We start from the raw sequence: 12,304 nt of genomic DNA, 5'->3' as shown, positions 1-12,304 counted from the left end.
ATTCAAAATATTAATGCAAATATAGCCATCCTGCAAATATGGTCTGCAGAGTGATGCACAATATCAAAAGAAATTTGATACATATTCTACAGTGGTAAAACTGGGTAGATACTTCTTTTCCACCAGAACCTGCCCACCACTTACAAACAGCCTGTTTATCAGAAAGAAAAATGGAACCACAAGGAACTGTATTTAATTACCATCAATGAAGGATAAATGTAAAAATGATGAATACTCATAGAGGAAATAGAAGTGGAGGTGGAACTGATTGTTTTTAGTTCTGGCCATGGACAACAGCCTCCGCTGTGCTATATAGACAGTAATGTTTGAGTCGGCTTCATTCCAAATTCTGATTTTTATTGGCTTTGTAATCACAAATGTTTTGTTCCAGGCTACATCAGATCCAGGTTGGTACTTCATTTCTTTAGGGTTTTTTTGTTAGTTTTTTTGGGATTTTTTTCTGTTGTGGTTATTGTTTTAATACACAGAATTACATAATTTCAGCAGTTTTAAAGAAAAATTTTATTCCCTTGAGGAATTCTTATTCCTAAAATAATAACGCAATGCTAATAGGTTCGGAAACTTTGCTTAATTCAGATACTAACAAGGAGATAAGAATAGTAAATGCTTAAAATGGTATGTATTCATTCCCTTTACAGAACTCTATTGCACTCAGATTCTGAAGATTCTCAAGTTAAGTACAGCACAAATTTCTTTATGTTCAAAACTGCTAAGATCTGCAATTTTCTCCTATGGCAGTGAGAACTGCTGGTATTTGGCACTAATATCTAGGCTCTTGACTGCAAACAGTACCTTCTGCCCTTCCACAGCATCCTTAAACTTCGTGCTAAAGCTTGTTCTGCAGGTAGAATGAGCTCAGACATGTTTTATTGTGCAGTATGTCCATATTCTATTATTCAACTAATGGATTTTCTCTTCCATAAAATGTTTTTGGAAAAAAGGTTGTTTTTCCTTCTGAATGTCTAGCATCTTATAAGTACTGCATCCACAAGTCTGTTTCTTTAACAAATATTCTAGTAAGTACAATTTTTTCTAACTCTGCGGATAAACTGAGATGCATTACTGGAAAAGTGGGCTTAAAAAGTCAATAAAGAATTAAGACCAAAATAAAAATGTCTATACAACATGAAATCTTGAGAACCCATCCTACAGTCCTTATTCAGTCAGCTCCCATTCTGAAGGCAAGAGGATAGAAAGGCTTGAGAAAAACAACTGTGCTTGTAGATGTTGAAATTACTGTGGTTCAAACTACCATAAAAATAAAATAGTGTAAAAGAGATGCATGAGGTGAAGTGACAGAAGATTCTAGCTCAGTCACCTTATTCCATATATAGAAAGGATATATCTGCACTTACCATTTCTAACAACAGAAACTCAGATTTATAGATGCAACAAGAATAAACACTTATAAAAAATCAATTAGGTGTCTGTTTAAAGAGAACTAGTAATTTGAGTATATATGACAAAAAAGGAAAACAGAATTCACTTTGACAAAACAACTTCTCAATTTTCCTTCTAATGTGATATGACTCATCTCAAATCTATTGCAAAGCGGTAAACAAACTACACCAACACAGTGACCATCATCTGCCAGGAACATTTTAAAAAGAAAACCATTACTGAGCTACTTTTCTTGTCTTCTATACAGAGAAATGTATTTTCCCAGCAGAAACAGCATTTCACATTATCTTCTTTCCATTACCATGTTTTCATCAGGGCTAACAACAACCAAAGAAATACCTCATTAAGCCAGTAATTTATTTCTTAGGAATTAAATTAAATTAAATTAGTTTAGACTAGTTTTAGTTCTTTTTCAGAACAGTCTATTTCAATTAAAACAAATAACAAAAGGGAAGTTTAGTTTGATTATTAATAGCATTGTACAGGGGACTTATCTGGGATAGGATTTTAAATATGCGGACAACACCCTTTTGATATTATTTCTCATTCATTGAACTAATGTTATAATTGTAACTGTAACAAAAATAAAATGTTTAGTCCATCTTTGTTCTATAATCCTTCTGTAATCTAATTACCTCAAAATAACTGCAAGATAAAATACTGTCAGGAGGATCAAAATGACAGCTATAAGCTGGGCTCTCCAGTATTCATTATCCATTATTTTTATGATAACTATTTATTACTATCATATAGTTAATAAAAAAGTCTAAGTCACTTGATAATGCATCTGAAGTCAGCTCCACTGCTGATGTAAATCATTAGAGATCCACAAAAAGGGTTACATGATGTTATATTTTTTGCAATGCTTTTTGTTTGTAGATCTTACAATCTTTTGGGTCAGGCCCCTTACTGTGTTAAATGATACTAAATTTAAAAAAAGAGAGCAACTTCAATTTCCAAAATATCCCCTGATTCATTGCTTTAAAGAAATTACTTCAAAGCTTCTCAGGAGTTGACAAGAAAAATCTAAATTGTCATGGCAACATGGGTTGAAGAAATCCTTCTTTGCTGCTTGCATAGATCATCTCCATGCTATCAGCCTGTTTACTAAATGTTGCTAAAGAAAGCAATTAAAGGTTAATGTTTCCTCAGAACCAAATAAATTATATAACCAGTGAAAGCCAGTGGAGTGAGATACATTTCAGATAGGTCAAAAAAATGTGAGGCATCATTTATCTTTAAGGAAATAACACCAAGTTGCAGGGCAGACAACATGCTGGAGGGAAGTGACAACATTCAGCCAGGACAGGCTCGAGAGGTGGGCCTGTGAAAACCTCATAAAACTTAACAAGATCAATTTTAAGGTCCTGCACAGGAGTTGGGGCAGTCCCAAGCATAAACACAGGCTGGAAAGAGAATTACTTAAGAGTAGCCCTGAGGAGAAGGACATGGGGTGTTGGTGGATGAGAAGTTCAAATGACGCAGCAATGTGCGCTTGCGGCCCAGAAAGCCAAACATAAACTGAGCTGCATTGAAAGAAACAGGAACAGCATGTTGAGGGAGGTGATTCTACCCCTCTATGTGCTCTCATGAAATCCCACCTGGAGAACTGTGTCCAGCTCTGGGCCCCTGACATAGTAAGAATATACCTGTAGGAGCAAGTCCAGAGAAGGCCATAAAAGATGATCAGAGGGCTGGAGTACCTCTCCTATGGAGACAGGCTGAGAGAGCTGGGGCTGTTCAGTGTGAAGAAGAAAACTCTCCAGGAAGACCTTAGATGGTCTACCCAAAGATGGCCTACAAGCAAGAGAGTGAGGGACTTTTCACAAGAGCATGTAGCGATTGGACAAGGGGAAAAGGCTTCAAGCTGAAGGACAGTAGGTTTAGATTAGACATTACAGAGAAATTATTGACTGTGAGAATAATCAGGCACTCCAACAGGTTGCCCAGAGAAGCTGTTCATATTCTATCTCTGAAAGTGTTCAAAGTCAGGTTGGATTGGGTTTTGAGTAACATGCTCTAGTGGAAGGTGTGCCTGCCAGTGGCAAAGGAGTTAGGATAAGGTGATCTTAAGGTTTAGCCCAAACCATTCTGTGATCCTAGAAAGCATTTCTGTGGTCAATTTCGTAACAAACTAAGAGTTTGAATTTTGTTTAATGTATTAGATTTGTTCTAGCGTCCTCGTTTCAATGCAAGTTATCTGTGTGATATGTGGCTATAACAAAGGCAAGATAAAAAGTCTTTTAAGGTTAATGAGATTTGTTAAATTCTGTGAGTTCTCCAACTTTTAGATCAGGTCCTAACTAGTTAAAATCTGATATAAAGCAACCCAAACTATCTAACTGATGATTAGAGTCTATGTCTAATTTGCCTACTTCTGCATAGCAGAATGCTTTTTTTTCCTTACAACTAGTTTCAAGTTAACTAAATTATGTACCAGGAAAAAAAAAAAGGAATATTTCTGTATTTTAATCTATGTTAATCAAATTTAAAAATAAAGCCTTCCTTATACAGATTTCACAGGAAATATAAACAGAAATAATTAAGTACAACTAATGATCAAAATGTTACTTGCTGTCACTGTTGACTTCATAAGATCTATTAACACTACATTTTCAGTGTAAGAGCCACTGCAAACAATGGGTCAAAATGTGCTGAGGATATTTGCATGCTAAGATAAAGAATATCAATTTCTTCTGAGAGATATCTACAAATGAAGAGGGTCTCTGATTGTGATATTAGCAGTTGTTTGAAATGAGCTTCTGAAAGTGAATTATAAAATGTTTCCCCCTCCCCCTCAAAAAAATGCTTGGTATGACACAATCTATGTATTATAGGAAACATCAGCAGGATACCAATAGAGAATCTGGCTGCTGGGGCAAAGCTAAAATAGTGTACTTAGTCACTTGAATGCAGTCAGTTTCTGCATTGATATCCCACAAACATTAGTGAGAACAGTGTGATTTGTCATGACCATTTGTTTCACAGCCAGAAGCATGCAAAATTGGTCTAAAAATAAGTTACATTTTGCTTTTTTTTTTTTTTTATTTATTTTATCAAAGTGGCTTTTTCAAAAATTTCACTGTTGTGTAAACATCATTCTTTCTTTCCTTTTTTTCTTGTCCTCACAGTCACCTACATTTTTTTTCTATGTTCAGGGCAAGGCAGGTTCTGTAAGCTCATGTATATTCCTGCAATATCTAGCCACATGCTTCCTAACATCAGCTGCTTCTTGACAAAGTGACCTCCCTGTTCCTTGCAGCTCTGTGTTGTACAGCAGCAGTGTGATGTGGATCCCGAGTTCCACGGTGTGTGTTATGTGCACCATGACTTGAGGCTGAACCCCAAGGCAAGCTCAAGCAAAATGCCCAGAGCCAAGCCTAAGAGCTCAGCCATGTATTCTGGATACACTCTGCAAAGCAAGCCAAGCTAACCCACACATTTCAGCAGCAGGCAGTGCAAGCACAGTGAGGACGCTTTAAATCCAAGCTACAGCTGGGCCAGTATTTAAAAAAAGAAAATAACCTGCTCTCCAGTGTGTTTGGGCCCACCCTTGAACCCAACTTCCAAGTGCAAGGCAAGGCTGGCTGCACTTTTGTTCCCAGTGCACTGTAAATTGCTTGTGTTTCAGCAATAGTGTAAGCAAAATAAAAGTTTGAATGTCTGTGTTCTTTTGGAGTTTATGTGTGAACACAATATGGCAAGTAATGCAGGTCAAAGGAAGTAAACAATTATTTATGCAATATTGTATCATGGCTATATTTGATCTGAAAATCATATAATGGTCGAGGGGAAAAAAATATCCCTAAACCCAGATTTATTCTGTGACAAATGTCAAAGGTTTGCTGCAAACATCAGAATTATAAGAACATTTCAATAAAAACCCTCAAACACAGGTTTCAAAATGATTTTCTAGCAAAAAAACCAAAAAAAAAAACAAACAAAAAAAAATAAAAAAAAAAACAAGTAAAACTATCAGACAAGAAAGAAGAAAGATAAAAAATATGCAAAACTTAATGTTTGGTGAAATTACATGAAAAAAAACCATTGCCTTGCAATTGAACACAAGACACGAAGCAAGTACTGCAAAATGTAATTTTTAAATGCTGATCGTATTTCATGCAAATTTGCAAAACAAACACTGCATAAAAAGTTTTATTCATTATTATTTATTCAAGTCTGTGTCAGCTGCACTGCTGCAAATATTTGGGAAAGCCACTGTGCAACCAAGACATGAATACGGAACATGATTCTGTACTTCCGTATCCATAGGATACTGTACAACAGATATAAAACATACAGAGAATAAAATGATACTAGCTTTCTCTGTGTATTGTTCATAATGCCTTTAAAGGAAAAAGCAGAAAATAAAAAAAAGGAAGTAAGGTAGAGGCCAGATGCTCAGAGATACCAGAGATACCAGAGATACTGTTAAAAAACAGAATGCTTCCACATATACATAAATATATTAATATTATGAAGGCTTGTTGCTGTGATTCACTTAGTTTTCTATTTTTAAAGTCATTCATGGATGCAAACATTGTTAGAGGTTCTCATCCACAAGAGCTCAAATTAAACAGGGTCTGACTCCACCATTCAGCTGCAATGTCCACTTTGTCTGGATCATTTGGAGTAGCAATCTGTTCAAAAGTAGCCAGTTGAGCTATTTCTGAAATCAATATGAATTTCAGTTTCCAATGCAGCAGAATTGTGCTCTCAGAACTGCCTGAAGTTACCTTTTACTGGACAGGGAAGAGACAAGAAATTTACTTGAAAGAAGTCAAAAAACTATTTCAGAATATGCATGAAGGTATCATTAAAATGCATAATTAAATAATTAAAAAGCTGTAAGAAACTGCAATTAATTTTTATGGTGGAAATTAAAGCATTACTATAATTTCTAGAAAATGTGACTTTTTTTTTTTCTTATTTCTTTTCTAAAAGCAGCTCATTGATGATATTCTGATTAATCAAGAGTTCTGGTTAATCATCAGCAATGTAAGAGTGATTAAATCTTGCTTTGTCCTTTAAATGAATCTCCCTTCAGGTAAAAATGGCAAGAAACTACCATCACTTTCTTTTCTTTTTCTTTTTTCCTATATGAGAAAGAAATGCAGAAAAAAAATATTATCTCCGAGAAAGTAAGACTTGGTATTAGAAATAATATGCATTATTACTATTGAAAGAGTGCATGCATGCCTTTATTTACCATTCAATTACTAAATGCAGACAACAGATATATGTTGCCTTTGGGTGTCAATATAACACTAACAATAATCCAAGTAATTTGTGTAAGTAGTTATTCCTCTGAGAAATGCTTATAACAAATACAGTGTAGATTTCCTTAAATGCAATAGAAATGTCATATAGTGGAGTGAAGTCTTTCATCCAGCCAGAACAAAGATGTGTCAGGACAAAGAAAGATCTCACAGCTTTCCTCAGGCATTAATGACATTTTTTCCCCTATTTCAAAAGTTTGTGGTTGATAAAAAATTATTTAAGGGAAATTACAGCTGACGTAGAAAAGTAAAACTTCTAAGTAAAAGAAAGTGATTCATACACATTAGGAGAATTTACATATGATTTATTCTTTGCTCACTGCAAAAATTGGACGAACATCCAATTTATCTCAGTCTGATGTGGCTAATTTTGCAGCCGTATAGAGAACTAGAGGGTAGATTCTTATTCTGTGACCCTGACTTGAATCGAGTTGTACACTTGAATTTTTTATTAGAGATCACACTTATTAGAGATCACACTTTATTACAGGTCTCACACTTATGCTACTGCTTTGGTGGATTGTACAGTTAAACCAGCAATTCCCCTTTCCACACTGCATCCCCTGCCGGCTACAGGCAGCCCGGCACTATGCTGCAGTGTCTGTGCTCACACAGAAAGCTGTTTGCCAGCAGAATAATGTCATCATTGCTGAAGAGAAACATGATGGTTCAATACAGATTTGAGCAAGATGAAATTACATCTTATCTTTAAATCCACTGGAGGTTTTATACTGTGACACTATCAAGCCGTCACTTCTCCGAGGAAAGGTTACAAGAGGGAGCTAACGTGATGGTGTACGGATTACATCTTGAAAAAGTTGAAAACAGTGGTCCCTGATGCTTTTCAGCCTTTCTATAGAGCATGGTAGATCTTGAATGTATAACTCAAACTATTTACAGTTTCAGATTGCTCCTAATTTGTTTGGACAAGAGTTTTTATTAGTGTAAATGCTATTGAGGCATAAGTGCCATAGGTGTCTTTTTAAAAACTTGCCTATACAAATGCATATGTAATACTAATACACACCATGAGTAAAAATAAGAGGAAATGCTCGCATAGACAAAGCAGTCTGCCAGCAGAAAAATGACAACTGCCCTTCCCAAACAAAAAATCCCCATTGTCTGATCAAAAACATACATGTCTGTATAAAGGGACATGAGAGTAAGATTCAGTAAAATAGACATATTTGCAGTATAGAAAATCTGCAGAATGATTATCTATACAAATCAGAGATGGTGCTGAAGTGGTCTCACAGGTTTCAATACATCCTGAAGTTCCATGTGTGTCTGTTGTCATGTGCCTGTGAACCATCTCCAGCTCCTCACCGCAGTATCCTGTTCCACACACACACACACCAGAGAAACTGAAAAATCTTTACTGGCTGACAGTGGGAATTCAAACCTCAACTATGGGTTCAAGAGTCTAAAATCAGTGTTTGGTGAACCTTTGTTGAATTGATATGCTCTCCACTACATTATACTCAAGCTGACCAAGTTTCCTATTCCTATACATAGTTAAGGGCATCATATACATATCTCGATGTAAAAAAAAATAGGGCAGATTCATATCTTGCTAAAAAGTAAATGCATTTTTACTTTAAAATATTACATGGTCAGAGCTGGATATTCTCTACTGTGCCTTTCTCCTCATTGAGCTGGGGGATGGAGAATGCATCCATCAAACACTTGGTTTTACAGCTGGGTGTGCAATACATTGCTCTGATGTTCTTTTAAAAATTCCTTTTTTTCAATGCATTTTCCCCAGAATTGCTTTAGTCTTCTCTGGAAGAGAATGGAACCTCTCTAGAGATACCAGCCTCATACTTTGAAAAGCACTGCTTTGGAGAAAAAAAAAAATACTTTAAAAGAGACAAACACTCTCAGTCCAACAGGAGTAGGCCTTAAACAGAGTGGTAGTTTTGTGTGATGTAGTTGTAGCAATTATTTTGACAAAGTGATAGCAGGAAACAGAAGGTACATAAAATGTTTTGAGAATTATTTATTTATTTTTTAGAACAAAATCCTGAGCTGTAGATGTGAGAGTCCTTTCACTGTCTGTATCTAATTTAAGAACAGAAATGTTTTCCATTTGCTATTTCCATTAATCTGAAAGACACCTCTGTGCACAAGCCTGCTTACATTTAGTTTGAGCAAACCGAGTGGCAATGAAGGTGCTGTATTTTGGTTATCTAAACATGTCCAGGAAATTACCTTGAAAACATGTACTGGAACAACTCTAGGTATTAAGCAGTATATATTTCTACTGCATATAGGTTCTACTGAATAGAGGTTGACCACAGATGTTAGTTCACAGCAGAAATGTATTTTACTCTTTTTTTTCTTGAATTTTAGTCTGTTCAATTAGTCTAAATCTACCATTTGTTCTATACCAGACCAGTATGACTTTTTGCAGAAATTATACTGATGTGTTGTGTCTTTCAAGAAGATCAATAGGGTGTTTTGTTTGCTGTTGTTACAATATAACATATCAGAATTAGCAAATGGCTCTATAAACAAGCCCATCTTAACATGCACAGCTGAACACCGTGCTGTCTGTCTTGTTGAAGCATAGTTGCTATGACAGGGTAGCTTCTGGGAAAGCGGTTCCTTTAAATTACTCCATACTGATTTCCATTGATGTTTAAAGCACAATTAACAGGGAAGAATTCCCCAAATGTTTTCCAAAACACTCAGGTCCATCAATCAGATTAAATCAGTCCAAAGAAATGTATAGAACTGCAGCTCAAGTCTACCACAGTGAATAGCGATGAATGTTCATTTTTATCCTCCCTTGTTCCTTAAAAAAGTTACAGAAAATTCCACAGCAACAAAGGGCTTCCATTTCATTTCATAACGAGGAACAATGTGGAAAGCAACCCACCTGTCATTTTACTGAAAGATATGGGCATGCCTGGGGCAACACCTGCAGAAATTCAGCACTTATTTCTTTCTTCACTTGTAAAACCTCCAAACCAAGCAAAACCTGCATGAATTCCCTTTACAGTGACCAAATTATTTGGTAGCAAGAGGCTGGTAAAACAGAGTTCTTAGAATCTAATAATTAAAATTATTTCATGAGCTGCTGAAACCCTGGGTCCTTATGTTACTAAGGAAGGAGTTTTTTCACTCTCTAAAGTATAAACGTAATTTCAGCCTCAGGACTACATTTGACTAAATATAGATATCTGTGCTCAATTGCCTGGGAAGGTAAGCGGGAAGGAATTATGTCAACTGTCCCCGATGGTTCCCCTTCAACCTGTTGTTTGACTTCAATAAGTCAGTCTTTAGCCTTTAAGTGGCTGTGTTGCTGCTTCACGTTAAGCAGGTATAATTACATTCTGCAGAGCAGCATCAGAGGCAGTGCCCAAACGTTCCTGGCAAAGCCTTTGTATGTAAGCAAAGCACGTCGGATCGTCGCTGAATAACCATGATCCAGCCTCCAGCTTTTCGTATGTGCTGTCAGCCATGAAAAGAAAACACTTAAATGTCAAACGACATAACCGGCTACAGTGTATTTAACAAATGAGTCGCGGGTGTCGGCCCGCCCCGGGAGCGGCGTGGCCGCGGCAGCAGCTGTCCCTCGTCCCGCGGTGGCCGTGCCCCGAGTGCGGCTGTCGGAGCAGCTCCGCCAGCGACCCGGAGCTCCCCGCCCGGCCGGGCTGTGCCCCGGGCAGCGCCGGGGCACCCGGCACGTGTGCGGGCTGGGAGCGGCCGCCCGGCCCCGAGCGGGCGGGGACCGGGAGAAGGAGGCACCTGGGGGTGTGGGGGCTGGGGATGCTGGAAGTTTGGGTAGGGCGGCCACGCCGAGAAAGCCCCCGCCCGCCCCGGGCTGTGTGTGCTGCCGGGCACAGCCCCATCTCCGGGAGCCGCGGATTCACAGCCCAGGAAAGACGTGCGCCTTTCTCGCCCCGCTCCCTTCCCACAGAGGCAGCCGGGTGGCGTTGCCCGGTGGACCGCGGCAGCGGCAGGTTCCGGGCAGAGGAAGGATGCCATCGGGATGGTGAGGAGCCGCAGCCGCTCCTCCGGACGGGGTAAAGCTTCTGCCCGGGTCCCGGCAGCCCGGGCTGGCCTTCTACCGCCTCTCCCTGCAGATCACGGCCGGAGGCTAGCGGAGGGAAAGCACCCTGCCGTGCTGCCCAGGCGGGCGAGGGAACCTGGCCATGGGCACCCGCAGGACGGCGAAGGCTCCAGCCTCGCCCGCCAGCCCGGGCCGCGGTAGCCCTGCTCCCCCCGCTTCAGCCGCCCCCGCACTGAAAAGAGCAGCGAGAAAAATAAAATGGTGGGAACGATGTAAAGCGCCTTGGGAGGGTTACGGGAGACTCAGACAGTAAAAACCGCAAGGGGAACCGTCATCCCGGAGGCAGGCAAGAACAACCGGGAGCGAGGTGGGAGAAGACAGAGGCTGTATCGGGGACAGGTGCTCAGCTGCGAGCTGCCTCACTCCCTCCCTCTCTCCCTCTCTCTCTCTCTCACACACACACAGACTCTCATCTCTCCCAGCATGAAAAAGCGCAGGGCTAATGAGAGGCGAAGTGAATAATGGGGAAGTTGTTGTCTCCAGCGATGAGGCAAGTAATGGGGCTGAGGCCAGCACTGAAGTTGTGTAACCAAATTCTCCACCGTCACCCCCTCGTTTCTCCACCCTCCCCCATTGATTTTCAGGAGAAACCCAGCTGAGGTTGGGAGACTCTCTCCACCGCACACCCAGCAGAGAGGAGTCCTCTTCCCTCAGGCACGGGCAGGCAGCTGGCGGAGGTGTCCCCGGCGCCGCATCCCCGCCTCCGCGCAACTTGCGGGGAGCGGAGCCGGCTGAAAGCAGGCGGAGGCGGCTCTCCGCGACCACCCACTCCACGCTCCCCCTCGAGCACGGCAAAAGCCGGGGAGGCGGGAGGAGGGGAGATCCAAACTTGCCAGCCCTGGGACTGTCCCTCACACGGCAGCGAGTGCCGCTCGTGCGTGCGCGGACAGCGAAGTGTTCCCAAACTCTGGCGCTGCCCAGGCGGCTGGGTGCGCACGGTTCCGCTCGCGGCGCCGCAGCGGCTGCTGCCCAACTCCAGGGGGCTGGTTTCTCCCGGGGGAAGTGACCGGCCGAGAGCAGAGCCCTCGGGGAACACCGGCGGGAGGTGGGAGGCAGGGAGAAGGGAGACCGGGCTCGAGGAGCCTGCCGAAACGAAGCGAGAGAGAGAGCTCATCCGAGCGGCAGAGATTTAGCTGAGAGGTTATGAGTGCCGTAACCGCAGCCTACACGAATGCAATGCAAGAAACCCGATTCTTACCCTGAGCTGCAGTGAGGAGCCCCGCGCAGAGAACCAGCAGAGACTTGAATTTCCTCCACGCAGTCATGTCTGCAGTTATTCCACACACACACACACTCTCACACAAAACCCTCGGCGGCTCCTCTCGGCTGCGACCGTGTCCTCCGAGCGGCAGCGGGGCTAAGGACAGCGCCAAATAACCACCACAGGGCGAGGAGAGGCGGAGAGGAGCGGTCCGGGTCCCGAGCGCCGCGCAGCGCCCGGCGCCTCCTGCAGGACTGCGCGGGCGGCTCGCTCGGCTCTGCTCTCAGCCAGCATCAGTCCCGCGCCGCGGCGGGGCTGCGCCGC

At 41.4% G+C, this 12,304-nt stretch overlaps 1 protein-coding gene across 2 annotated transcripts in view; it reads right to left on the bottom strand.

Moving 5' to 3' along the window:
* CSMD1 (CUB and Sushi multiple domains 1) overlaps positions 1-12,278 on the bottom strand; it is a 1,067,087-nt gene extending 1,054,809 nt beyond the window's left edge. For both annotated transcript variants that reach the window (XM_015621308.3, XM_015621309.3), the window contains exon 1: positions 11,978-12,278. In XM_015621308.3, the coding sequence (XP_015476794.1) occupies positions 11,978-12,044 (67 nt within the window). In that variant the 5' untranslated portion in view covers positions 12,045-12,278. The remainder of the gene's footprint in view (positions 1-11,977) is intronic.
* Positions 12,279-12,304: the final 26 nt, after the last annotated feature.

Source organism: Parus major, chromosome 3 (genome assembly GCF_001522545.3).
Source record: "Parus major isolate Abel chromosome 3, Parus_major1.1, whole genome shotgun sequence".
Taxonomy (NCBI): Eukaryota; Metazoa; Chordata; class Aves; order Passeriformes; family Paridae; genus Parus; species Parus major.
The sequence above is the reverse complement of the archived record's forward strand: the minus strand, read 5'-3'. Positions and strand labels throughout refer to the sequence as shown.